The sequence below is a fragment of the Stegostoma tigrinum genome, chromosome 35, assembly GCF_030684315.1.
Source record: "Stegostoma tigrinum isolate sSteTig4 chromosome 35, sSteTig4.hap1, whole genome shotgun sequence".
NCBI lineage: Eukaryota > Metazoa > Chordata > Chondrichthyes > Orectolobiformes > Stegostomatidae > Stegostoma > Stegostoma tigrinum.
Window position 1 is genome coordinate 13285084 of NC_081388.1, and position 26648 is coordinate 13311731.

The 26648-nt window shown below is 46.0% G+C and overlaps 1 protein-coding gene across 4 annotated transcripts in view; it reads left to right on the plus strand.

The window, feature by feature from the left end:
- The window catches only part of camsap3 (calmodulin regulated spectrin-associated protein family, member 3), a 196673-nt gene that overhangs the window by 113588 nt on the left and 56437 nt on the right, over positions 1 to 26648 (plus strand). For 2 of the 4 annotated variants that reach the window (XM_059640064.1, XM_048521809.2), the window contains exons 3-4: positions 5489 to 5650; positions 7330 to 7413. In XM_059640064.1, coding sequence (XP_059496047.1) covers positions 5489 to 5650; positions 7330 to 7413 — 246 coding nt within the window. Of the gene's footprint in view, positions 1 to 5488; positions 5651 to 7329; positions 7414 to 10609; positions 10643 to 17566; positions 17615 to 26648 lie in introns of all 4 variants that reach the window. The other 2 variants (XM_048521808.2, XM_048521810.2) reach the window with 2 other exon arrangements.

Below are 26648 nucleotides of genomic sequence, written 5' to 3' on the forward strand. Positions count from 1 at the left end.
GGTTATGGGCATTTCTGCCTGGGCCAGTATCTCTTGCTCATCCCTAGTTGCCCTTGTGAAGTTGATGGTGAGTTGTCCCTTTGAACCACCATGCTGTAGGGACTGCCCCGATGCTGGGAGAGGGTCTAGTCCAAAAGTGGCAACTTTCTTTCATGCAGAGGCTAGTGCGTGTATGGAATGATTTGCCAGAGGAAGTGGTGGAGGCTGGTACAATTATAACACTTATAAGGCATCTGGATGGCTACATGAACCAGGAAGGGTTGGGAGAGGATATGGGCCAAATGCTGGCAAATGGGACTAGACTTATTAGTCTAGCTCTGGTTAGCATGGATGAGTTGGGCCAAAGGGTCTGTTTCTGTGCTGTACATATCCCATGATTCTCTAACCCTGCCATGGCGAAAGCATGTTGATGTAGTTCCAAGCCAGGATGCTGTGAGACTTGGAGGAGATCTTGCAAGTGTTGGTGCTCCCAAGCATTTGTTGCCCTTGTCTTTCCAGCAAGTTTGGAAGGTGCTGTCTTCGAGTCTTGGAGAGATTGACAGCTCATAAAGAGGCCCTTCAATCCATTGAGTCTGCACCAGACAAGGAGGACGACCTAACTATTCTAATTGCGTTTTCCAGCCCTTGTAGAGCTTGGCTTCGCAAGTGCACATCAGTGCAGTTATTAGAGACCTGGTGAATTGTTATAGTGCACCATGTCGATAGCATGCACTGTCCCCACTGTCGGTGAGTGTGAATGTTGAAGGCAGTGAGTCGGGTGTCGAACCTCCACCGGATTGCCTCGGCCCCATTATCAAACTAATTCCTTGGATGGCAGGACTAACTGAGTCCACACTGAATCTCTGAAGAGCATCCCATCCCCGCCCCCGCCAAACCTTACCCTGTCCCTCTAACTCTGCCTTTCCCACAGCCAACCCACCCTAAACGGCACATCTTTGGACTGTAGGAGGAAAGTCACGCAGACACTGGGAGAAGGAGATAATGGGAACTGCAGATGCTGGAGAATCCGCGATAACAAAGTGTGAAGCTGGATGAACGCAGCAGGCCAAGCAGCATCTCAGGAGCGCAAAAGCTGATGTTTCAGGCCTAGACCCTTCTTCAGCTTTTGTGCTCCTAAGATGCTGCTTGGCCTGCTGCGTTCATCCAGCTTCACACTTTGTTACCCCAGACACTGGGAGAACGTGGGTGGAGGCAAACCTGGGTTCCGAGTGCTGTGAGGTAACGACGCTAACCGCCATGCATTTTTTTTTGTTTTACATATTCCATTGTCACACATGACCATGTCTTCTGGTCTCTGAGACTGCACTGCCAACGGATTGGTGTGAACTTTGACCCTAGTTACTATGGGGACAGAAGGACAGGCTGACCAAAACTTAGGCTCTTCCCCCTCTTTTATAAAAACAGACTTTCTTACAAACTCAACAATCTCAGGAGTAGTAACTTCATAAAATAAAAAAAAGTGGGCAAGGTGACAGCGCAAGTTTAAAAAAAAAATGGAGGATTTTTGGCGTGCGTAACATTGAGGCTTGGCAGAGTCACTGCATTCCTGTTTACAAAACCTATCTGGAAGGATATGCCTTTGAAAAGTTGGAACGTTGGTGTGGGTCTGATGGAACATTTGGATCTTTGTATTTTTATTCTTACCCACTCCCAATCCCTCTGAAACATGGTCAGTGTAGCTTTGCTTTTGGGAGGTGTGCCACGATTATCATGGTGTCTGCGAATTCCGCAGATTTACTTCTGCTTTGCTGGTACGTTTCGGAGAATTGCCATGCTCCCGCTCACAGTTTACAGCAGCTCTGGTCTCTGTACCAGTCAGCATTCGGAAATGACAGTCAAGTGTGGCCCATATCTCCCCTCGCAGTGAAAAGTTTCACTTTGTGTTGCTTTGCTCGTGACCTGCTGGATGATTCGAAGCACTTTGCAGCCAATGAAACGTCAGAAATGGAGTGAGCTACGTGGGTGGCACAGTGATGCAGTGGTCAGCACTGACGGCTGCCTCGCCCCTAAATTGGGGGTGCCTGGAACTGAACGCGAATGGCTTCACTCCCTTTGATATCTCGCAGCAGGAGCTGACCGCTCCTGCTCAATTTTTAAGCCAGACTTGGATGCCTCAGTGTGGCCCTCTGACTGTAGCCCTATAGCGAAGTGACGTCTGTATCTGATGGGGAACTGTTGAACCTGTTATTTTTTCTTCATCGGACATTTTGTGGGTGTGAGAAAGCTAATACTTGATTGACAGCAGTGAGTGCTAATGTGCTTAGAAGGATCTGAGGCGCTTGAGTATAAATGAGCTTGGAGATGTATCTCCGAGGTTAGTGTGCTCCCAGCAGTCTCTGTAGTGATGTGGATTGTATTTGTGTAAATAATTGCAAGGATCAGTTACCCAACAAGACTCTTCTCGTTAGACCAGAGAATTGGTGATACTCCTCCACACTATTCCACTCTTGAGGCACCCCCTCTGCATGCAGTTGAGGCCTTTGAGAGAGATGCCCAAGGCTAATGCATCTAACCTGGCTTCTCAGTGACTTCAATGAAAGCTGTAATCTACATAGCGATACTCAATGGGCAAGGTTTCTGTTCTCTTTCCTAACCTGGGATCTTTCACATTTTCCCAATGCTCATTCCCCAGCATTGGAGGTCGTGACTTACAGCTGCACGTTCAGGAGTTCCCTCCCCGAGCGCTCTGTTGTGTGTACTATGTTTGTGCCTGTTTCTCCGTTTTTAAGGTGTGCCTTAAAATGAGCCTGTTCAGCTGAGCTTTTGCTCACTTGTCCCCCTGTCTCTCAGTACCTCGGGGCCAAATTTTGTTTGCGTATGCTCATATGAAGTGAGTTGGTGTTTTGCAATGTTAAAGGGGCTATATAAATGTAAGTGCTTACAGGGTGTCAGTGGAAATGGATCGCTTGGCTTGGTTGCGCTTAAGTGTAGAAATGAGTAGCTGTGATTACTGTGGTACTGACTCAAAGGGTTGGAAATGGTTAACCTCCAAACATTCTGTATTCCTTAAGCAGCAGCTTATTGGCCTTCATTGGTCAGTGCATTGGGTATAGGAGTTGGTAGGTCATGTGCTGCTGTACAGCACATTGGATCGGCCACTTTTGGAATACTGTGTTTGATTCTGGCCTCCCTGCTATAGGAAAGAAGTTGTGATACTTGAAAGGGTTCAAAAAAGTTTTCCAAGGACAGTGGAAGGTTTGACCTATAGGGAGAGGCTGAATAGGCTGGGGCTATTTTCCCTGGAGCATCAGAGGCTGAGGGGATGGCCTTAGACGTTTATAAAATCATGAGGGGCCTGGATAGAGAAAATAGCCAAGGTCATCCATAAAGTCAGGAGATATGGGATACAGGGTGATTTTGGCTGTCTGGATTCAGAATTGGTTGGCTGACAGGAGGCAGAGTGTGGTTGTAGATAGTAAGTGTTCTGCCTGGAGGTCAGTGCTGAGTGGTGTCCCGCAGGGCTCTGTTCTTGGGCCTCTGCTCTTTGTAGTTTTTATAAATGACTTGGATGAGGAGGTTGGGGGTGGGTTAGTACGTTTGCTGATGACACAAAGGTTGGAGGTGCCATTGATCGTATCGAGGGCTATTGCAGGCTTCAGCGAGACATTGACAGAATGCAGAGCTGGGCTGAGAAATGGCAGATGGAGTTCAACCTGGATAAATGCAAAGTGATGCATTTTGGAAGGTCGAACTTAATTGCTGAATATAGGATTAAAGGCAGGATTCTCGGCAGTGTGGAGGAGCAGAGGGATCTTGGTGTTCAAGTGCATAGCTCCCTCAAAGTTGCCACCCAAGTGGATAAGGTTGTTAAGAAAGCATATGGTGTTTTGGCTTTCATTAACAGGGGGATCGAGTTTAAGTGCCGCGAGGATATGCTGCAGCTCTACAAAACCCTGGTGAGACCACACTTGGGATATTGTGTCCAGTTCTGGTCGCCCTATTATAGGAAAGATGTGGAGGCTTTGGAGAGGGTGCAAAGAAGGTTAACCAGGATGCTGCCTGGACTGGAGGGCTCCTTTTACGAGGAGAGGTTGACTGAGCTCGGACTTTCCTCTCTGGAGAGGAGGAGGAAGAGAGGTTACCTGATCGAGGTGTACAAGGTAATGAGAGGCATGGATAGAGTCGATAGCCAGAGACTTGCCCCCAGGGCAGGATTGACTGCCATGAGGGGTCATTATTTTAAGGTGTTAGGAGGAAGGTATAGAGGAGACGTCAGAGGGAGGCTCTTCACCCAGAGAGTTGAGAGCGCATGGAATAGTTTACCAGTGGTAGTCGTGGAAGCGGAGTCATTAGTGACATTTAAGCGACTGCTGGACATGCACGTGGACAGCAGTGAATTGAGGGGAATGTAAGTTCGGTTATTTTATTTTTGGATTAGGATTCTTCCACGGCACAACATCGTGGGCCGAAGGGCCTGTACCGTGCTGTACTTTTCTATGTTCTATGTTCTTTCCCCAGGGGAGAGGAAACCAAAACTAGAGGGCAGAGGTTTAAGGTGAGAGGGCAACAATTTCAAAGGGATATGGAGGGTGGTGTGTGTATGGAATGAGCTGCCAGAGGAAGTGGTGCAGGCTGGTACAGTTACAACATTTAAAGGCATCTGGATGGGTACATGAATAGGAAGGGTTTAGGGGGATATGGGCCAAATGCTGGCAAATGGGACTAGATTAATTTAGGGTTTGCGGTCAGCATGGATGGGCTGCACCAAAGGGTCTGCTTCCATCTCGTACGTCTCTGTGACCCTCATAAAGATTCAAAGGTCTTCATTGGGACCTTATCCACTCTTTGCACGTCCTCCTTTAGAACCTTCTATCCGTTTTTACTGTGATCACATCTTGCTCATCTTCACTCTGGATAATGTTAGCTTTTTCCATTCAAACTCCCTACCTCAGACAGCGCGCACTCTAGTCTGACACGGAGCAAGGGGTATCTACTGGTCTCAATTAGTACATGATGAAGACCAGTCACATTGGGGAAACCAATGATTAGTCAGCTTTTGAGGACATTTTGATCAAAATGGGCTATTTAATGTGTTGTAGGAAACCTCGGAACAACAGTGTGTCTGGTCAATATTGTTAAGAGTTCAGGTAATGTTCTCATGGCTTATGGAGGAACACCCAGTCCGTGAGGGTTTTAAATTGAAGCGTGGATGTTATATTTTCAAACTGGCATTGGGCTTGATGAAAGGAAGAGCTGTGAAATGCTGGTAGTGCAGTACTCCTCAAAACGGGCTTGTCATTCACAAAGGCCAATTCAAAATGCTGCACCAGCTCATAAACATGGTGTGGATTCAGTCTCTCAGTCCCTTTCTTGTTTCTTAGTTTCCACTTGCCCGGTAATGACAATTCTGCACCATTCGGGAAGTAAAACAGGAATAGACCATGGTGTGGCAGCAGTGGCTCTGTAATTGCAGTTGGAGCATGTGGGTGGTGGGTAACGTTGGCTCGGTTGAATAAATGATCCAAACTCTCTGTCTTGTGCCGACCAGAGCGCCCACTTGGCTGTAATTGATGGCCTGATGACTGCCTACATGATGGAAACACTGCGTGGTAGGAAGGTGGCAGCGGGCGCAGAGGGAATTGGGAGCCTTGGTCTGTCGAAAGAAGTCGTAACCGGTATGGAATACAATCTGCTGCTCTGGGTTGATAAGGTAACTATCTTATCAAAACACTGCTACTTTTTTTTTGATGGCTTGACATCTATTGAAATGATTTGTCGCCAGAGTCAATTTGTTATTAGTGTGGCCTCACCTGCAAGCCACTGGTCCTACTGTTAAACCCAATGTGTGACTGGGGGCTTGCTATGCACTGTCATCTCTTAATCATCATCCTGTCCTTGGCTGTTAACTTGAGGCCCGCTACCCAAGCCCCACTTCAACAAATAAATTATTCAGGCCCATCAAGGCTTTTGAAATGAAGCTGTCTTCTATAAACATTTTCATGCATTTATCTTCAACTGATGATGATGGCAATGTTTTTAAATTGAACTGTGAATGTAACTTTGTCTTCACAGCTGCATGTTTGATTTATTATTGTCACGTACCAAAATGCAGTGAGAAGTATTGTTTTGAGTGCTAACCAGACAAATCATACCTTACGTAAGTACATTAGGGTCATAAAACAGAATCCAGAGAAAGATCCACTCTAATATTAGAGAGGTCTGCTCATAGGTCTGATAACAACAGAAGAGAAGAAGCTGATCTTGAATCTGTTGGGACATGTTTTCAAACTTTTGTATCTTCTTCCCGATGGAAGCGGGTATAAGCAGGATGGGAGGGGCCTTTTTGATTATGTTGGCTGTTTTCCCAAGGCAATGGCAATATGCCAGTGTTGTCTGATACTCAACACACAGACTGTGGCCATTTGTCCCTGGATATCCATACCACCTCCACCCAAGCCTTCGAACTACTCCATTGTCTTTTATATTTGGAGAAAAGAATTCCAATTTATTAAATGTCTCATGGTGGAGATAGGATGTCCTGAGTGACTTTTGTATTAAATGGAGGTCTGAAGACCATGTTTGGGGATGGGGTGGGTGGGGAATGGAGATTAATTTCATTTCTCTAGGCTTCTCATTTGCCATAACTCTCTTGGCTTAAAGCACAGTTTCACTAAAGGGAAAGTTGCCCACCTGTGACCAAGTGGCTAGAAGAGCTAACAGTGGGTCAGACTTAAAGATTTTCTTTCAACAAGAAAATGTTTGCTTTCCCCTCTCCTACAGTGGGCACATCTCCTCCAAGCTGCTGTGAAGTCAGTTGACCATGTGTTTGGCCCCTCTTTGCAACCTTGTCATGTTAATCAAACTTGGCGCTGAGGGTTGGTTAGTTCACTTGGCTGAGCAGCTGGTTTTCGATGTGGAGTGATGCAGGGGTTCAGTTCCCGCACTAGCAGTAGTCACGGTGCACTGTACAGCATATGGGTTAACCTTGGGACCAGTTCTGTCTCTGGTCATTGACCCCACTGTTTCTCTGCATGTGGAATGTTGCACTGCGATGGTTTGGGATCTGCAGTGTGCCCCTCTGTGATACTTGTTTTATTTCTCCTGACATGAGGGGAGAAAGTCCGCTCTATTCCTGATGGTGTTGGATGCAGATCGCTGGGAGAAGGCTCAAATGCTAGCGCAGACCTGATGGGATGAATGGCCTGTTCGAATGTTATACCTTTTGTGTAACGTCCCTCAAACAGAAATAACTAATTGTGCACTTTGAGCAACGAGAATCAAAAATGGAAATAGCCTGGAAGTCATCTTTTTGAAGGAGCGTGCCAGTTTACATTTAATAAGTTCTGATATCTTGTCTCTTTTTTTGTATTTTCTCATTCCATTGCGCAGATAAACCAGAAGTTAAAAGCTGTCTCTGAGAAGCTACACCAGTTGAGACTACAGCCGAGCGTAGACAATCCAACAAACCAAGGGGTGAGTGACTAACTGCTAAACGTTTTCACCATGTCATTATGGCCATGTTCCTTGTGCATCCAGACTCGCTGCTTTTCACCTGTTGGCAATACGCCGTTCTTTTGACTGTTCCTTACTTTATCTTCAGGTTAGTTTCTGAACTGATATTCCAAGTCTTTGCCATTGTGAGTTTATTTTTTATTTTATTTTCTGTTTTTAGTTTGAGCCTCTAAATTTGACAAACATCTAGAATTCATTGGCCAGATAGACTGAGATCACCAATGTGAACCTCCAATCTAAAAGTGGAAACTAGAGAATTTGAGGTTTTGGGGACGGGGGTGCAAATAGAGGAATATAGTCACTGTTGCATGCAGAGGCTCAAACGTTCATGACCATAATGTCCAATGTTCGTAACCCTTTACCTAACTCTTTCAGAGTAGGAATTAGCAAATGGCTTGGCTGGTGATACGATGAGGGTTACTATTTCTGGAAATACTCATCCAGTATTTCTAACTGGTGCTCAAGTTTTGTTTTTCAGCGATATGTGCAGGCAGTGATATTTCATGCTGTGTGCTGCCATCTGACTTTGTGTTTAATATCCATATGAATCACAAAGTTTAATATTCCAGTTGGATAATGGTCACCTCTGACTACTTCCATAGTCTGGCTCTTTGACCACAGTTGACACTGTACTGTTGGTTTTGTCACTTTCCAAAGCCTGATGCCTGTGGGACGTTGGCTGCAGCCCAGCGTTGCAGCATGCGTTTCTTTTTCTCTCTTTCCACCAGTGTCTCTCATGGTGCTCCAATTTGTGCAGGAGCTGCAAGAGACAGCAGAATGGAAAGGCCACCACTTGCAGAAGCCAGAAAAACCGACGGGATAATTTGGGAAGGTGGGGCGTGAGCGAAGCCAACCATTTCCGAGAGAGAGGTTGGTTATAACATGGAAGGCTTCTTGAGACCGTCAGAACACTCTGATCTTGATGATCATATAGGTTGACATCTTGTCACTGGTGAAGTGGTTAAGTTTGATGTAAGATCACATCACCCTGTGGGTCTGAGGGTGACCTCCTTTTTCCTGCTGTACTGGGATTGAGTGGTGGTGCTACAGCCCAAGGAGGATGAAGGGGAGTGAGAGAATGTGCCCAATTCACATTGACAGAGGTGAAGCAGCGAGAGCATGGTTCCAATCATTTGGGGTGAAGTGGCGCAGGCCTTGGCGTCAATTGGCTCTAGGTCACTCACAGGGGAAGCTCTTCTTCGTGTGAAGTTGGCACCTGAAGCAAGACTGGACTGGTGAATTGAACAGAATCTGTCCAAGTAAAATTAGATTTTTGTTATTTCACACCACCCCGCCCCACAACCGAAATGCTCTCGTGAGCAAGGTTTTCCATGCTGTGGAGCTACAGCACAGGCCTATAGCCTGGGGATGCCCATCTCCTGCAAAGGCCAGGACAGAGAGTGCCCACACTATCCTGACTTGTTACCCAGGCTTGCAGCCAGTCACCCTTAATATTTGAACCCTATTCGATTGAGGGTGATCTGAGCAGCCGTACTGTCTTTTGTCCAAGGTGCATTGATGTGTGAACTCCGATCTGGCCGATGGATCGAGCAGAATTACGATCTGACGTTAATGTAGCTGGTAAAGAGTAGTTGATTTGAAGTCCAACTGTGAGTAGGGGGCATTCTTTGTAAAAGAGTGTGCAAGGGCCCTTGAACAGCTCTCTACTCTTAATTAATTCCCTGGCAAATGAAATTACTTCACACAGGCCAGTATTGCTCTACATGTGTAAAAAGACTCTGACCAGCTTAGCTCAGAGCCAGTTCCCAGAGTGAGGAGAGTCCCTGAGGCTCCTGTTGACATCTGAAGTCGGCCAGGGCTCCCTGATTAACTGAGGCCAATAGCCCCAGTCAGGGAACTCAGACTCTGAGATCCACCTGGCCAACCCCATTCCCACCAGTACAGAAGGCTTCAGTTGCTCCTTCGCATTGAGGTTCTGCCATTAGCCCACATTGCATTCAAAGAGCATTCAGCAGAGTAATTCCGTTTCAATTTTAATTGTTTGAACACTGCATATTGGCAATGGCAGATTTCATTTGAACCAAAACTATCCCGCTCAGCACGTCCACTGAGCTATCTTGTATATGTGCATGAACAATTCTGCATCTGAGCCGGAATGTGTTTTGGGGCAGGGGCTTGGCAATGGCGGATGCTGAGTGACGTGAAAGCGAGGGATCAGGATTTATTCCTTGTCGATTCTACCATCCGGTAGACAATCCCCTCAATGTTACGTTCATTTGATTGGCTCCTTGGTCTGTCAGTGCCCACACTGTGGAGCATCCTTCTCTGTAACGTGTTTCCTGTTAGCAAAGAAATGTGTGGAGTGATTTGTACCTGCTGTGTTTGGAATCATCCCCAGTTATTTGTAGAAAATTGAGAGGGTTGTTTTGCGAAAAACAAATTAAGGTCAACTCCTTGATATCTTGATCAAAATTCTGCCTGCGATGTCAAATGTCGTCCCATCCTACCCCATCATGTTCCTCCAGTTTTGGCATTTTTGACCTCCTCTGCCATTTTTTTGACCAAGTGGTGGAATGATTTTTGCTTCATCTTGGGGGGTGGGGGTACGGATTTAAGTGCTGTCCTGTTTTGTTTTGCATGTCTTAACCAAGTTGCTGAGGAAATAGGTGCAGTGATTGACTTTCCAACTTTTGAGATCTTTCTCGATCTGTCTTCTGGTTATGCCACTGATCTGTGTGTAAGGGATGAGCAAAACCCACCCCCACATCCCGAGAGGCAACAGTGAAGCACAGAGCTGAAAGGATGACCTGCAGGACTTCCAGTGGCTTTTTAACAGGATTTGCTCCAAAGCTCTTGCCCTCCCCTTCACAATTGCAGCTCGCTCAGACCAGCAATAGAAACTATTTTTCCGTTGCAGCAACAACAGTTAGCAAAGCCATTTTGAAACAAAAACACTTTTGTGGGGTTTTGTTTTCTGTGCTTTGACTCGACTTGTGACACTTGAATCTTGGGTTGCTGAGCTTTTAAATCTTGCTGTATGTTTAACGTGTATTTAATATTTTCTGGTAATAGCTTGCTTGTCGTCTGAAGCACTTGTAATACTTAATGAAATTCAATGCTTCTCCTCTTTTTCCCTCCTTTCTTTCCCCTTGCCTCTTTGACTTTGATCTCTCTGTGACACACTGTCCTCGAACAGTGTCCCACCAAGTGGTACTGGAAGCTAGTTCCTGTAAGTCCACCTCAACTTTTACTGCATCTCACCTCTGACTCTCGACTGTAGCCCCCCATTTTTACCCCCTTTTGAGAGAGAAAATGCCTTGCTGAGACAATTTAAAAACTGTTGGCTCGAGTTGCAGTGTCTTGTGTTTCTTTGAAAAAAGTCTGTTAACCCTTTGTTGAGGGAATCGGGGGTGGGGGAGGCTGCATGACTTGTTACACTCGAAGCAAAGGATGCTGGGATTGTTTATTCTGGGCACAGACAAAATTTGGATTCACACGGTACCGTTATGGGATCTAAATAAGTCATGACAAAATTGCTTTTCAAGTGTCCAAAATCTGTATCGGCAAGTTTCCTTAATAGACTAAACAAAACATCATCCTAAAGAGGATATGATCTTCATGAGGTGTATCGTAGACCTGTTTTGGTAACTTTTTTTTTTCTTCCCAATAACTTGGGTTCCCCCCCACCCCCCCCTCTCTCCAGCGCTGTGGTTCATTAGCTTCTCACCTAAAGATTTGTCAGATATTCCCCCATTGTAAAGTAACGGTGCTCTGGGCCAAATGCTGGCACCTGGGACTAGATCAATTTAGGATATCTGGTCAGCATGGATGAGATGGGCTGAGGGTTTATTTCTGTGCTCTGTGTCTCTGTCTCCAATTGTTGTCAGATTTAAATTGGTTTGCTGAATTGGTCAGAAATTTCTCCCTAAAAGGCCAGTTCTTCCAGGTAGCACAAAAAAGTGACAGAAAATGCGTCTACGAAGTGATGTCTTGTTGGTTTAGCCAGTGAGACTTCCCTTCAGGGAGAACCCAGGTTGTGCTACAAACATGGTCACAAGTGGCTACCCTCTGTTCGTAGGGGTCACCATGGCACATCTGTGTACGTGTGTATTTCGGGGGAGGGTGAGGGTGAGGGTGAGGGTGAAAAGGGCTGAAGAAGAAGGCTAATTGAGAAATTCTCTTCACCCCTGGATTTTGGTTTGGAGGAACATGCTGCAGCATGAATAAAGATGACTGCTGCCCTGTTCATCTCAACTGGTGCAAACTAATGGAAGAGAGTGAGGTGGGGTGCCGATTGTGAGGTACCAGGGATGTTTGTGAAGCAAATCTGTGTGGAGGGTGATGAAGAAAACACTCAACAGAATGCGTAGATGTATTTGTTTACTTTATTTTCCGCACCCATTTATTGTTAAAGGTGGCACACCTGATATTTTTTTGGGAACACTGAACGGCCACTCTGTTGTGTCAGGGCATGATCAGTCCATGTTGGTATCCTGTTCTTGGATATGACTGAGCGAGCGAGCTCTCTCTGACTGCTGACTTTTCGCACTAGCACCCTTCTCATTCACTGGTCAACGTGTGGCAATTTCAACTCAGAATGACTACTCCATTCCAAACAGTGACAGGGATTAAACATCGATGCCCATCGCTCTTGAGACATGGTGCGATAGCGATGAATTTCACACTTCCCTTGCCGAATCAGTAAAACAAATTGAAGCTAGAATTAGTTCTGACCATTGGTGTGGTGTTAACTGTCAACCATTCCTGATTTGAGGGTTAATGATCATAGGAATTCTCCTTGCCCAATCATAGCAATATTGGCCTTGCACTGAGGTGCTAATTTGTAATTTCATCTTCCTGTTTTCTCTCCCCATACTTTGGTTGACTCCTCATCTCTCTCTCTTCCTGTTAAGAATATGGTATTTAGTGACCCCATGTTTGGACACTTTTTCTCTAGCATCCCTCTGTCTTATCTGCTCATTGTCAACTATTGCATTTCCCTGCTATCCAGTGACAGATGTGGGGTTTGAGGCTTGGAAAATAGGAATACTGTGTCTGAGGCGAACATCTCTGAAACCTGTTGTGAGAATCAAACTGGATCCATTCCATGATTAAGAAGCTTTACACACTGCACCATTGAACATGAAGAGGCCATTTGGTCTCTCAAGGCTTTGCTGCTATTTAATTAGGTCATGGCCGCTCTGTAGCATTACTTTACCTACCAGCATTTATTCAGTAACCCTGGATGTGAATTGCGTGCCAGAGTGATGATCCAACTTCACTTCATGCGAAAATACATTGCTCCTTCATTACTTTTTTCCTGATGGCTTGTTTTTGTGATGATCCCTAATTTTTGCCAAGATCGATGACTCTTATGCTTCTGAACTGACCCGACTCCTGGAAGGTGGCTTGTGGATGGTTTGGATCTTCCTCTCCTTTTTGTTTTCGTTCATTCTTTTTGAGGACCCTTCCATGGGATGTGGCCATTGCTAGCGAGGCCAGCGGGTTTAGCTGTTTGCTCTGCACAAGGTGGTGCTGAGCCGCCCTCTTGACCCTGCGCAGTCCATCTGTTTGTGGTTAACATTGCTGTCTCGCAGTGCTGGGGGCCTGGGCTCATTTGACCCTCGGGTGACTAGCGAGTTTTGAGAAGATTTGTAGCTCAGGTTGAGGTTCTGGATGTGAGTTTGCTCGCTGAGCTGGAAGGTTAGTTTTCAGACGTTTCGTCACCATTCTAGGTAACATCATCAGTGCTTCGTCGGAGGCTCACTGATGTTACCTAGAATGGTGACGAAATGTCTGAAAACTAACCTTCCAGCTCAGCGAGCAAACTCACATCCAGAACCTCAGGTGACTGTCTGAGTGGGTCTCCTCAGGATGCTCCGCTTTCCTCCTGCAGTCCAAAGATGCGCAGGCTAAGGTGGATTGGCCATACTAAATTGCCTGGAGTGTCCAGGCATGTGCAGGCTTGTTGGATTGGCTATGGGAGCTGCAGGGATAGGGTAGGGTGGAATTCTCGTCAGAGGGTTAGTGTGGACTTGGGCTGAATGGCCTGCTTCCATGCTGTAGGGCTTCGGGAAAGGAGTTCCAGGATTTTTGACCCTCAAGGAACAACGATTATATTTCCAAGAGATAATGGGAACTGCAGATGCTGGCGAATCCAAGATAACAAAGCGTGAAGCTGGATGAACACAGCAGGCCGAGCAGCATCTCGGGAGCACAAAAGCTGACGTTTCGGGCCTAGACCCTTCATCAGAAGCTGTCTGATGAGGGGACTAGGCCCGAAACATCAGCTTTTGTGCTCCTGAGATGCTGCTCGGCCTGCTGTGTTCATCCAGCTTCACGCTTTGTTATATAATATTTCCAAGTCAGGATAGCGAGTTTCTTGGAAGGGATCTTGCATGGGGTGGTGTTCCCATGCACCTGCTTGTCCTTGTTCCTTCTAGATGGTAGAACATCATGGACTTGGAAGGTGCTGTCTAAGGTGCTATGGGAGAGCTGCAGTGGAAGCCTGTCGCTGGCACACACTGCTGCTGCTGTGTGTCCTTAATGCCCTCTGGATCTATTGGCATTTGGGAGGGGATGTAACCTGGTAGGAGCAGTCTAAAGTGGCCATCCTTTACTAGCAAGAACCTGCTGGCAGGTCCCATCATTAGAGAGAGCATGACCGGCAGGAGATGTCCTGCCTGTATCTCCTCTCCCAGCAGTGGGTGAGATTACCACATCTCTAGGAATTCCAGTTTGAAGTCATGATTGCAAGCCACAAGCCTGGGGCTGAAATCACGAGGAACCTGAAAAGCTTTATCTCTGCGGTTTCTTACGTAACTCATTAGCTGCAAAGCACAATTGGAGACCCATACAGTCATGAATCTCTTGAAGTACGTCCAGCCAGAGGTGGCAACTTTGGTCTTTTATATATTGGTTTGGGGGTGAAATTATCTTCTAAAAAAAAACTGTTTCTCCACCCGCCTCCTCCCCACTCCCTTACCTTCACCAGGGAGGCTAATTGTTGTTCTTCATGTCTGTGGTTAGGATCGGTTGACTGTGACCTCCTATGTTATAGACATGCACTATTCATAGCTTGGGAGGTGGAGAAAGAATAAACTAATTTATTCTCTTTAAAACACAATTTCACACCCACCCCTTCACAAAATTATCGATATTAGGGAAAAGAGGCTCTGGTTTAGCACAGTGGCTCGGTGGTTAGCGCTGCTGCCTCCTAGCGCCAGGGATATGGACTCAATTCCACCCTTGGACTGCCCATCCAAGTAGAGTCTGTACACTCTCCCAATGTCTGCATGATTCTCTCTGGATGGTTTGGTTTCCTCCCATAGTCCAAAGTTATGCAGGTTAGGGTGGGTTGGGCATGCTACATTGTCCAAAGTGCGTAGGGATGTGCAGGCTGGGTGTTAGCTGTGGGAAATGGAGGGTTATAGGGAGACGGTGGAGAAGGGTGTGGGTCTGGGTGGAATGCTCGTCAGAGAGCTAGTGTTGACTTGATGGGCCGAATAGCTTGCACCCATACTGTAGGGCTTCTATGATAAAGAGGATGATCTGAGAAAACGAAATAGAGAGATGGGAGTGTTCACAGAAATTCATAAAAACAAATCCCCACAAAACAGAAATATAGACATGAGGTCTTCTGAAAGAATGTGGTTTTAGAAAAAGCGGGAGGTGGAAGTAAATGTTATATTGCTAGAGGCCGGTTTACTGAAGCAGGAGTCAGTCTGTCGACCACGAACTGTTTGTTTATATTTCACCATTCAATACAAACTACGGTCTGTTCTTTCTCTAATGCAACTCTAGGGCACTTGGGACTTGAGCCCAGACCTCCTGGCTCTCGGGTATGGATAGTACTGTTGCTCCACAAGAGCCCTTCTCTCCTGTTTCTAAGTAACTCCCCTTCCTGGAGAGAACCAGGTTTTCAGTATGTTTTCCAGTGGGTGCTGACTGCTTCCTCCTTTATCCTCTGTTTCCATGTTTATTCTTAACGGGGCAATCACTTGCAGCATTCTCCAAAAGGGGGTGTGTGAGGGAAAGGCCGTTTCCCCTCCCGACTCTTTCGACTTCACGTTTTGAGCGTCCAAACACAAGGTATTTCCATGTTTATAAACTGCTGTGTTCTCTAAGCTCAGTCGGGAACTACTGAGAGTTGGCTGGATGATTGATACTTGAGCTCATGAGAGCACAAGAAATATTCGGCCCCCAGGAGTCTGCTCCACCAATCGATGATAAGATCACGGCTGACCTGAATGTAGCCAGGCCACCCACCCCCTCAGCCCTCTGACTCCAAACTCTTGACGCCATTGTTGATTGAAAATGCTACAATCAACGTTGGGATTCGCCTGGCACTGATTCCAAGGCCAGGTTTATGCCAAAGAATTTTCTGCATCTTTCAAGAAAAGCTTGTTGTTATGGAGAGGTGTGCCAATGGGTGGTGGGTCTTGTGTGGTTTCCCCCTGGCCGTTACGGCACATTGACTTTTTGAGCAAATTTCCAGTGAAGGAGAGAACTATCCTGTGTCTAGTCACCTGAATGGAATTTACTGGTGTTTTTTCATTGATCGCATCGGTCCTTCATCATCTTAGTGCAACCTGATGCGCACTTAACTAGAACAGACAAAATTCTTTTTATTTTAAGATGCCCTTTTCAACATAGATTTCTAGAAAGTGCTTCTTTGGTCTGTGACCTTGTGTAATTCATTGCAGTTGGACTCCAGTTAAACTGGTCATCTACGTGTGAGCATTGTAGTTGGCAATCCCAGAATCCTTTGCTTGGAGAGTGAATGTTAGTACTTTGTCGCCATTGTTTAAAATTTGAAAACTTTTTAAATTGTGTTGTGTGTCTCTTAGATCATTACGTTGAATGTTATCTTTCACCAGAGTGTTTGCCTGCTGTATTTGACATCTATCTTGCCCACAAAAAACGGGGAGTTGGGTTTGGTTTGGATTCCCCACAGAGAGCTATTTTCCAATGAGATGATGAGGGGAGTTCTCACTCCCCCAAGTTGGGTATGGCGTAGTTATTGAGATGAGCTTTCTCTTCCAATCGGTTCCACAGTTTGTTACCTCGAGGCAGAAGGAAGCACTGACTGGCCAGAGCTTGGTCCTGTGTTTCAGTCCCCTTCAATGTGCCAGAGTTCTAGAAGCAAGATGGAGACCAGGGTTTCAAAATGAGCTCCAGAGGCAACAAGACCAAAACATGTTCAGCTGGGTCATGGGATCATGCATTTATGGTACTGGGTTTGGGTGGCATGCTGGCTGAGTGGTCAGCACTGCCACCTCACTGCACCAGGGGCTTGGGTTCAATTCCAGCCTTGGGCGAATCCTGTGTGGAGTTTGTATGTTCTCCCCGTGCCTGTGCGGGTTTCCTCTGGGTTCCTCCCGCAGTCTAAAGATGTGCCAGTTAAGTGGATTGCCTTGTTAAATTGTCCACGGTGTCCAGGGATGTGCTGCATGGTGGATTAGTTACAGGAAATGTGGAGTTACAGGAATAGGGTAGGGAGATGGATCTTGGGACCTTGTGTGGAAGGCCAGTAAGACTCAACAGGTTGATTGGCCTGTTCACACACTGCAGGGATTCAATGATAGCAGCCCAGAGGTTGGAGGTTCAAATCCTGTGAAATCCAACTTCCAAAAATTTGAGCTACAAGCGTAAAACAAAAATGAGATATTGGGAAAACGGGTTAGTGTGGGGGCATGTGTTTTAAAAAAAAAGCAGTATTTGGAGCAATTTCAGTCCCTTTACAGGTGCTATCACTCTATTCCAGGAAGAGCCAAATGTGGAGCGATTGTGAGAGGAATGTGCAAATTCAAAAAAGAAATGGGGATTTTTTTTTCATTTGAGAGCATGAGGTGAACAAATGGCTGAGTCTTTATCCAAAGCAGGCCCATGGCTGTCCCTAATTGGATATCGGAGAGTAGAATTTGAATGGAAAAGGAGTCAGGGGAGCAAGCAGCTTGTGGAGAGACCCATCCACGTCGAGACATCAATGGAGTGAGCTAAGAGACACCAATTCCTCGCTGCCCACCATGTGTTAGCCGAATGTAGGCCGCATGCTGGTCACCTGACAGCCTTCAGCGCGCTCTTTTTCTCAAAGTGGCTGAGCCTAGTACACTGCGTTTATGCTTCTTCCTTTTTTTGCCATTGCATTCAGCATGCCATCGCTTTTTGTTTGAAGGAGTCTGAGAATAAGCCTCCTATGGTAACGTATCCCATTAGTTCAATCAACTTTGTCTTTTTATTTTAAGGTATTTTTGTGTTGGGGTGAGGGGTGCGGGGAATGTGTGATGCAGTGGGCCTGTGGTCGAAGTCAGGGCAGCTTGTGCAGACGATTGCTTTATTCCTTTTTTCTCAATCGACTGGCCTATTTGGGCCTCGACCCTTTCAGAAGTTCCAGAAGATTCCGTGGTCACTTCGACCAAACAAATCGTTCAGGATTTAGATTTGGGGAAATTTTTGAGAAATTTCTGTTTGAACTCCATTGAGTATATTTGGCCTCCCTGATCCTTAAAACGAGAGGTTTTTTTTATTTAAAACTTAACTATTGTCACTGTACACTGAAAATATGGTCATTTGAAGCCCAAAGGCCTCCAGTGAAAGATGGTGTTTATTGAAAAGGCTGCTAACCAGTTTAAGGCCTTTTGCGAGCAAGCACTTTAATCGCTGAACAAATTAATCCCTTCAGGGTGTTGAAAGTTTTTGTCTGAACCTCTATCACAGGAAGATCCTGAGGATCACATCCCATGGGCTTTCCACTTCCCAAATCCTAGATCTGTGCCGCAGACAGAAATATGCTGCCCAGCCTAGTTTCCAGAGTTGGTTCTGCTCGATTCTTAAGCCGAGTGTAACGTGAGGATATATACATTTTTCCTCCAAAAATTAGAAACTCCATTGGAATGTGATTGGGTGATATCTGAAACTTGCCTTTGTACAGCACCTTTCTAATGTTGTCGCTCGGAATTGAAGCAAAAGTCCGCAGGGTCCCACAAGCTGTTGTGTGATCGTCCATTCAACGAGTGACAACTCAACTCATCGAATTTTGCCACAGGGATCAGCGCCAGCCAACCTGCCCAGAATTTGGGGACCCTGATGTCCTGAAACCTGAGTTGACAGTCATCGGCTTGCCGGTGATATGCACCCCCCACCCCCCCAAAAAAAAAACTTGTGAACCTATCCCACGAGGAGTTGATTGCCCACCTGAATGTTGTGCCTGCATCTCTGCTATTCCACAGGCATTAATCAAACTTCCTCAGTTTTTTGGGAAGGCAGCCAGGTCGTTAAATACCTCCAAACTGCGGACAGACTTTTCCCTTTTGGTAATTTGATTGTTACGCATTCAGAACAACGTTGTGTTTGGTTACTTTCTACCCAGTCTAATTCTGACAGCTGTCAACGTCACCCTGTTCAGTGATGTATCGAGGCAGGTGAGGTCAGCCTACACATCGATCTGTACGCACCGACTCTCAACCCCTGGCAGCTGTCCCTCAGAAACTCCCCCCGCCTCTGCCACCTGGAATGGCTGACCCACACAATCTGTTCCTGCTGTACATTGCTATCTGTATCTCAGTTTTGGGCTTCTCCCCCTTTTTGCTACAAGTTGTGTCCATTGCAGAGTGATGATGGACAGGGCACGTCCCTTGTCGCTTTCCCTCCCATCTCCACAGCCCCGATGAGGGGGATCCACACAGAATATGGCAAAGAAAAGCCCACTCGAAGCTATCAGATTTGGTCCTCTGCTGGGTAAGCCCAAGCGCACTTGTACACATTACTCCATCCGCTTCACACTGCCAGGGACAAATCCAAATTAGCTCTCCATGTCTTCAGGGATTACTTTGCGTCCCAAGGATATGTACCACCGAACAGTAGGCAAACCACTCCTAAGGCCTGCGTCTGAGACAAACTGAGGGCAGCTCAGAAGTGTTCACTGGGGAAGATCTATCCTGGAGTCATAGAGTTGTACAGCATGGAAACAGACCCTTCTGTCCAACGTGTTCATGCTGACCAGGTATCATATTAATTAGTTCCCACTTGTCAGCATTTGGCCCCTAACGCTCTAAACCCTTCCTGTTCATGTCCCCATCCAGATGCCTTTTAAATGCTGTAATTGTACCAGCCTCCACCACTTCCTCCGGCAGCTCATTCCACACATGCACCACTCTCTGGGTGAAAAAGTTAGACCATAAGACATAGGAGTGGAAGTAAAGCCATTTGGCCCATCAAGTCCACTCTGCCATTTAAATCATGGCTGATGGGCATTTCAACACCACTTCCCTGCACTCTCCCTGTAGCCCTTGACTCCTTCTGAGATCAAGAATTGGTCGATCTCTGCCTTGAAGGCATCCAACGTCCTGGCCTCCACTGCACTCTGTGGCAAGGAATTCCACAGGCCCACCACTCTCTCTGGCTGAAGAAATGTCATCTCATTTCAGTTTTAAATTTACCCCCTCTAATTTTAAGGCTGTGCCCACGGGTCCTAGTCTCCCCGCCTAACGGAAACAACTTCCTAATGTTCACCCCTTCTAAACCATACATTTATCTTGTAAGTTTCTATTAGATCTCCCCTCAACATTCTAAACTCTAATGAGTACAAGTTGTCCCTTTTCAATCATTTCCTTCTCTCCTTAAACCTATGCCCCTCCAGTTTTGGACTTCACCCACCCTGGGGAAAGACCTTGGCTATTCACCCTGTCCATGCCCCTCATGATTTTATAAACCTCTGCAAGGCCCCTCTGAAGTGGGGAGGTGATGGCCTAGTGGGATTAACACTGGACTGTTAATTCAGAGACCTGGATAACATCCTGGGTACCCAGGTTCGAATCCCACCACGGCAGATGGAAGCACTTGAGTTCAGTTTATGAAAAAAAATCTGGAATTAAGAATCTAACTATGACCCTGAATCCAGTGTCGATTTGTCAGGAAAAACCCATCCGATTCACTGATATCCTTTAGGGAAGGAAACTGCCATCCTTACCTGGTCTGGCCCACATGTGGCTCCAGACCCACAGCAATGTGGTTGACTCTGAACTGCCCTCTGGGCAATTAGGGATAGGCAATAACGGCTGCCTGGTCAGTGATGCCCTCAGCCCACGAAGGAATAAGGAAAAAACCCTTCAGATTCCGATACTCAGGGAAAATATCCCCAGCCTGTTCAGCCTCTCCATGTGGCTCAAGCGCTGCAGACCCAGAAACTAACTCGTCAATGTTTCCTGAGCCCTTTGAAGTTTCACAGCATCTTTCCTATAGCAAGAAGACCAGAATTGAACGGAGTCTTCCAATAGTGGCCCGACAGCTTGTTGACTGACTCGGATAATCTGGCTTCATGTTGTTATGTTTCAGTATTTTCTAACTAACCAGTTCGGGGGTGTTGTACCTCTGCATGTCTGGACCAGCTGGAGCTTGAACCCAGGTCATGTTTGAGATAGGGACGCTACCACTGCACCTCAAGAGTGTTGAAGTTCCATTTTATTATTTCAAATCAATCAGGCAAGTTATCTCCTCAAAAGCAGAAACATCTGTGTATTCAGAATCTAAATTCACGCCAGAATTGGAATTCCTTCCTAAGATTCTGTCAGACAAGAGTATGTTGTGAGGGGTAAAATGTTCAAATGTAAATTGTTTCTTTTAAAAGATGGAAATTTGTGTTTTTGTCTGGTGCATTGGGTTAAAATGCCAGAACACACACACACACACACACACACACACACACACACACACACACACACACACACACACACACACACACACACACACACACACACACACACACACACACACACACACACACACACACACACACACACACACACACACACACACCTACACACACACACACACACACACACCTACACACACACACACACACACACACCTACACACACACACACACACACACACCTACACACACACTCCTACACACACTCCTACACACACTCCTACTCCTACGGGTCCAGTCCCTTCCCTTCAGTCGCAGCCGTACATGATAGGCGGAAACAATCTTGTTCTGCCTTGAAATCCATTGAATGAGACAAGCAGCGGGCTGCTCATACAGAGTGCTAACGTTGAGAAAGTGCAGAACAAGAGGCTGATGTGGAAAACGCCAAATACGATATCAATGAAGTAAGGGAAACTGGAACACCTTCACTTCCATCTCATTAGCCCACTTGAAGCCTTCATTTATTTGCATTTTTCTTTTTGATAGCTGGTTTGTAACGTTTGAATGTGGTAATTTTGGCCGAGCTCAGTTTTGGTACGGTTGCTCTGTGACCTAGATCGGAATCTTAAATCCAAGCCCCTTGCAGACAAATAGGACTAGATTAATTTAGTATATCTGGCCAGCCTGGGTGAGGTGGGCTGAAGGGACCGTTTCTGTGCTGTACAGCTGTGTCTCTTGAGTCTTCGCAGCTGCCCATCTCAGCACTTTGAGAAATGCGATGGCTATCGGGACTTCCTTCAATCCAGATACAAACCGTTTGACGGGAAATCTTGGAGACTGACGTAAGGAGAAGCTGGAAGTGCAATCAGTGGGACAAGGTTTCATTCGGCCTTTGTGGGTTCTGGTATGTATCCTTCCCAACTCCATGCACAGAGGCTCAAACACAGAACCACCCCAAGAACTTAAATGAAGAATCAATCTTAGCCCTCTTTAAGTGGGTGCAGTGTATCCTAGTGTGGTAAATATTTGTGGCCCCTCCACTGCCATGAAAACCTGGTTTTTGTCACATTTTGCTGTGTGCAACCTCATAGATTCTTAGATTGCAGTAAAGACCCTTAAGCCCATCGAGTCTGCACTGACATTGCTACCACTAAAAGTGCGCTAATCCCAATTTCCTGCCCTTGTCCATATCCTTAAATGTTATGATACTTCAAATTTTCATCCAAATATTTAAAAAAACAAAGTTGTATGCTTTCCAGCCTGTCTTCTCTTCCATTCCCAGGCATTGTGTTCCAAATTCCCACCACCTGAGTGTACAATTTTTTTAATTCCCCAAATCCCCACTGAATCACCTCCCCCTTACCCTCAGGTTTTGCCCCTCAACCGAGGGTAAGAGCTGCTTTACCTGCCTTGTTTCCCACTTTACCAAAGTGGCTGCACTTCACAAGTACTCGTGCGGTGTTTTGGGCTGACTGCAAAAGGTGCTATATAAATGCAAGTTGTTTCCCCTCTGTGTTTTATTCACTCTGGAGGAGTACAGCCCGAGAAGAACTAGGGTGGGAAGTTGTTGAGATGCATTGCAGAGGAGGTTTGTGCTTTTTCTTTTCCCTCTTCCCTCGTACATGAACAGACATAACAAAATGGGAGTCTCCAGAAATTCCAAACACCTTGACTTGGCAACTAGAGTCAGTGAGATCAATCATTTTAATTAAACACCGATAACAGTAAAACGAGTGCTGCTTAAAGCAATTAAACTCCGCCATTAATTTGACACTCTTACGAACCAAATTATAAACTCCAAATGTCGGGCCTTTCAACTACAAGTTTAAAAGGAATATCACAGTCGAATGACTATTTTTCTTTTGCACTTCTTCACGCGATAATTGATTCTTGGTTTTAGTTTTGCACTGTGCAGTACTTTTCAGACTTGCTAACTGACCACAAAAATCTGTCTTTCTTTTTTCCACCCCGTGCATGTGACATTCCATTCAGGAGTTGGCATGTGTTCTTTTGTATGTATCTGGAATGCTGTGACTTAGGTTCTTTTGTAGTTGTGTTGCTTGAAGTTTATGTTGTTTTCTTTTTCATCCTGTATGGTTAAGAGCAAACTCTTCAAATGAACTTTTGACGTATTAACGATGTGTGTCAAGTGTTGAATGTGCAAGGTTTGAAACAGCCAGTCTATTGGTGTTGTATCTGAGGGGTCGGGGGGATTTCTCCCCGTTGTCATGACGGTGGGAGCTTTGGTATTGAATGTTTATTTTCCCTGCCTGAATTGATGTACAACCATTCTGGATAGTTGACTTCAATTTAGAAGATTTTGTTTCTTCAGATGATTAGGAATAATTGATATGGGCTCTCTCCTCTTTCACCTCGTTCTTGTGGAGTTTTTTTGGTTAAGCTTGGTTTTTTTTACAAAAAAAATTAGTTTTTAAAGGCCGGAGAGATTCGAGGGAGATCAGCAGTCACTTTGTGTGTACGTATCTTTTTATCAAGGTTTAGTTCCCTTTCCGTGACTGACAAATATCATTTTATGGTGTAGGAAAGCTGCTGGTTTCGTCATCGCCCATTTCTCTGAAAGGATTTGCGTTCGCTACATGGCACGGTGGCTCAGTGGTTGGCACTGCAGCCTCCCAGCACCAGGGACCGTGGTTCGATTCCGCCTTGGGCGATTGTCTGTGTGGAGTTTGCACATTCTCCTTGTGTCTGCGGGGGTTTTCTCCCACAGTCCAAAGATGTGCAGGTTAGGGTGGATTGGGCATGGGAAATGTAAGGCTCCAGGCATAAGGTTGGAGGGGGTGGAGGGCGTTTAGGTGGGATGCTCTTCTGAGGGTCAGTGTGGACTCAATGGGATGAATGGCCTGCTTTCCCCCTGTAGGGATTCTATGATGGTGTACGCTAACACAGTATTCCCAACCTCCCCAGCTCACAAGTATGTTGGTCACAGCCTCAGTCTGTGTGGTCACACTGAGCAAGATGGCTCTGAGTTTGCTCTCAGCCAGTTTAAACCGGGTCACCCCTTTGTCTTGGTGTTGGCACATAGGAATAAGGTCAAAAATCACACAGCACCAGGTTGTAGTCCAGCTTTCGGAGCTCAGCTCCTTCCTGAGGCATAGTGAGCCTGAGGAAGGAGCTGAGCTCCGAAGGCTTGTGTTCTCCAATAAACCTGTTGGGTTATAACCTGGAGCCGTGTAATCTTTGACCTCGTCCACCCCAGTCCAACACTGGCATCGCTCATTTATCGACAACTGGTTTCCCACATCAAACCAAAGCCCCATTGGCTTAGAATGATGCAACACAGAAAGACAGCCATTCAGCCCCTCATGCCTGTTCTAGACCGTATTGGGAGAAACTGGATATCTTCACCACTATCCCATCCTTCTCTGTTTCTTGTGTGCTGTTCAGTGGCGTAGATTTTATTATTGATTGACCAGTTGTGATGTACCTCTAGAGCAGGCAGGGGCGTGAACCCAGACTCCTGGCCGAGAGGCAATGATGCTACCCCCGTTCCACAAGAAGCCTGTAAGAGTGATGCATCAAATGTGACTGGCTGTCTGAGTCGCCCCTTCCCAGTCTCTCAAACGTTGCTATTTTACGATTAGAATCTTAAAACGTTCGCTTTGAACTTTGAGGATTAGCTTTCGGCTTCCCCTGAAGTAAATTCTAATGTGATGGAAGATCCCTGGTGTTGGAGAGTCACTTTACAATCGAATGTGAAACGTGCTGTGTTTGTGCTGTTCCAGAGTGACGACCGACCTGAGTTGATTTCAGTTTAGCTCCTCAGTACCTCCTAAACCTGTCAGTGGAGTATGAGGGTCCAAGTTCGACACCTCTCTTGATTAGTTCCGTTGACACAGGGACAGAATTCTTAGAGCCTGCCTGATCAGAAGAGTGGCCTTTCAGACATTAACACAATCGATACTAGTTTGAGGTTGTCCCAAATTTTAAAAAAAACCATGAGCTCTCACTCAAGCCTGTTCGTAATTGCCTAGAGGCTTTGAGTTATGAGGAGAAGTCGGATAAGGTGGCACTTCTTTCCAGGGAGTGTTGGAGGCTGAGGGGTGGCCTTACAGAGGTTTACAAAATCATGAGGGGCCTGGATAGAGTGAAGAGACAAGGTCTTGCCCCCAGGGTAGGGGAGTCCAAAACTAGACTGCGTAGGTTTAAGAGGAGAGAGGAAAGATTTGAGGTCTTTGAGGTTCAACTCTTTCACACAGAGGATAATGCATACATTGAAGAAGCTGCCAGAGGAAGTGGTGGACGTGGGTACAATTACAATAGTTAAAAGACAGTTGGACAGGTGCGTGGATTGGATAGGTTTAGAGGGATATGGGCCAAACGCAGGCAATTGGAACCAGTTTGCTCAGTATGGACAAGTTGGGCCGAAAGGCCTGTTTTAGTGCAGTATGACTATAGTGTCTAAGCAGCAGCAGCTTTGTTTGATGCAGTGATCCCGGTGTGTAACACGATTGGGATCTCCTGTCCTTGCACATGTCTTTGATCTTGTCATCAATAAAGTAATGACTCTCTCCACTTGTTTGATGCATTGAGGCTGCACTGAGATCAGATTACAAAATGCCCAAGATCCATCAATATTTTAGTTCTCATTTTCAAATCCCTCCATGGCCTCGGCTTCCCAATCTCTCAACTCCTTCAGATCTCCATCTCTCAGAGATCTTTTTTTAAAACCTTAAAACCTTAGTCTTTGACCAACTTTACGGCCTAGTATCAGAGATAATGGGAACTGCAGATGCTGGAGAATTCCAAGATAATAAAATGTGAGGCTGGATGAACACAGCAGGCCAAGCAGCATCTCAGGAGCACAAAAGCTGACGTTTCGGGCCTAGAACCTGTGGTGAAGGGTCTAGGCCCGAAACGTCAGCTTTTGTGCTCCTGAGATGCTGCTTCGCCTGCTGTGTTCATCCAGCCTCACATTTTATTATCTTTACGGCCTAGTGCCTCCTTTATGTGGCTTGGTGTCAAGTGCTTTAATTCAATGCCCCTGGGAAGTCCTTTGGAGTTTTTTTTTGCGATGTTCAAGGTGCTATGTAAATGCTGAGTTTTTTTTTTCTTTTTAAAAAAAGACTTTGCAAGTCTTCCAAGATTTATTTTCCCCATGAGGCTACTGGTACTTGTTGGAACTCCAGCTCTTTGTAAACTGGATCCTAAGGGCCACCTGCAGCAGGTTATGAGCCAGCCCATTTTAATTAAATTATTTGTCTAGAGCCGAGCAGCTGACGTCAACAACTGGGAACAGCTTCCATTGGAGGCAGGGAGCCTGATCTCTAATCTGTCAGAATCCCTGAAGAAGGGGCCAGACCCGAAACATCAGCCTTCCTGCTCCTCTGATGCTGCTTGGCCTGCTGTGTCCGTCCAGCTCTATGCCTTGTGTTCTCAGATTCTCCAGCATCAGCAGTTCCTACTATCTCTGTCAGAATGTCTGGCTTATACCCTGATCAAATGTTAAGCTAACTCTTTCATTAAACATAATTAACTAGCTTGTTTTTTTGAAAAAAAAATTCCCAACAGCGTCCGAGAATAAAATAGGAGTCCATTCACTTTTCGGGTTTACGTTCATGTTTAT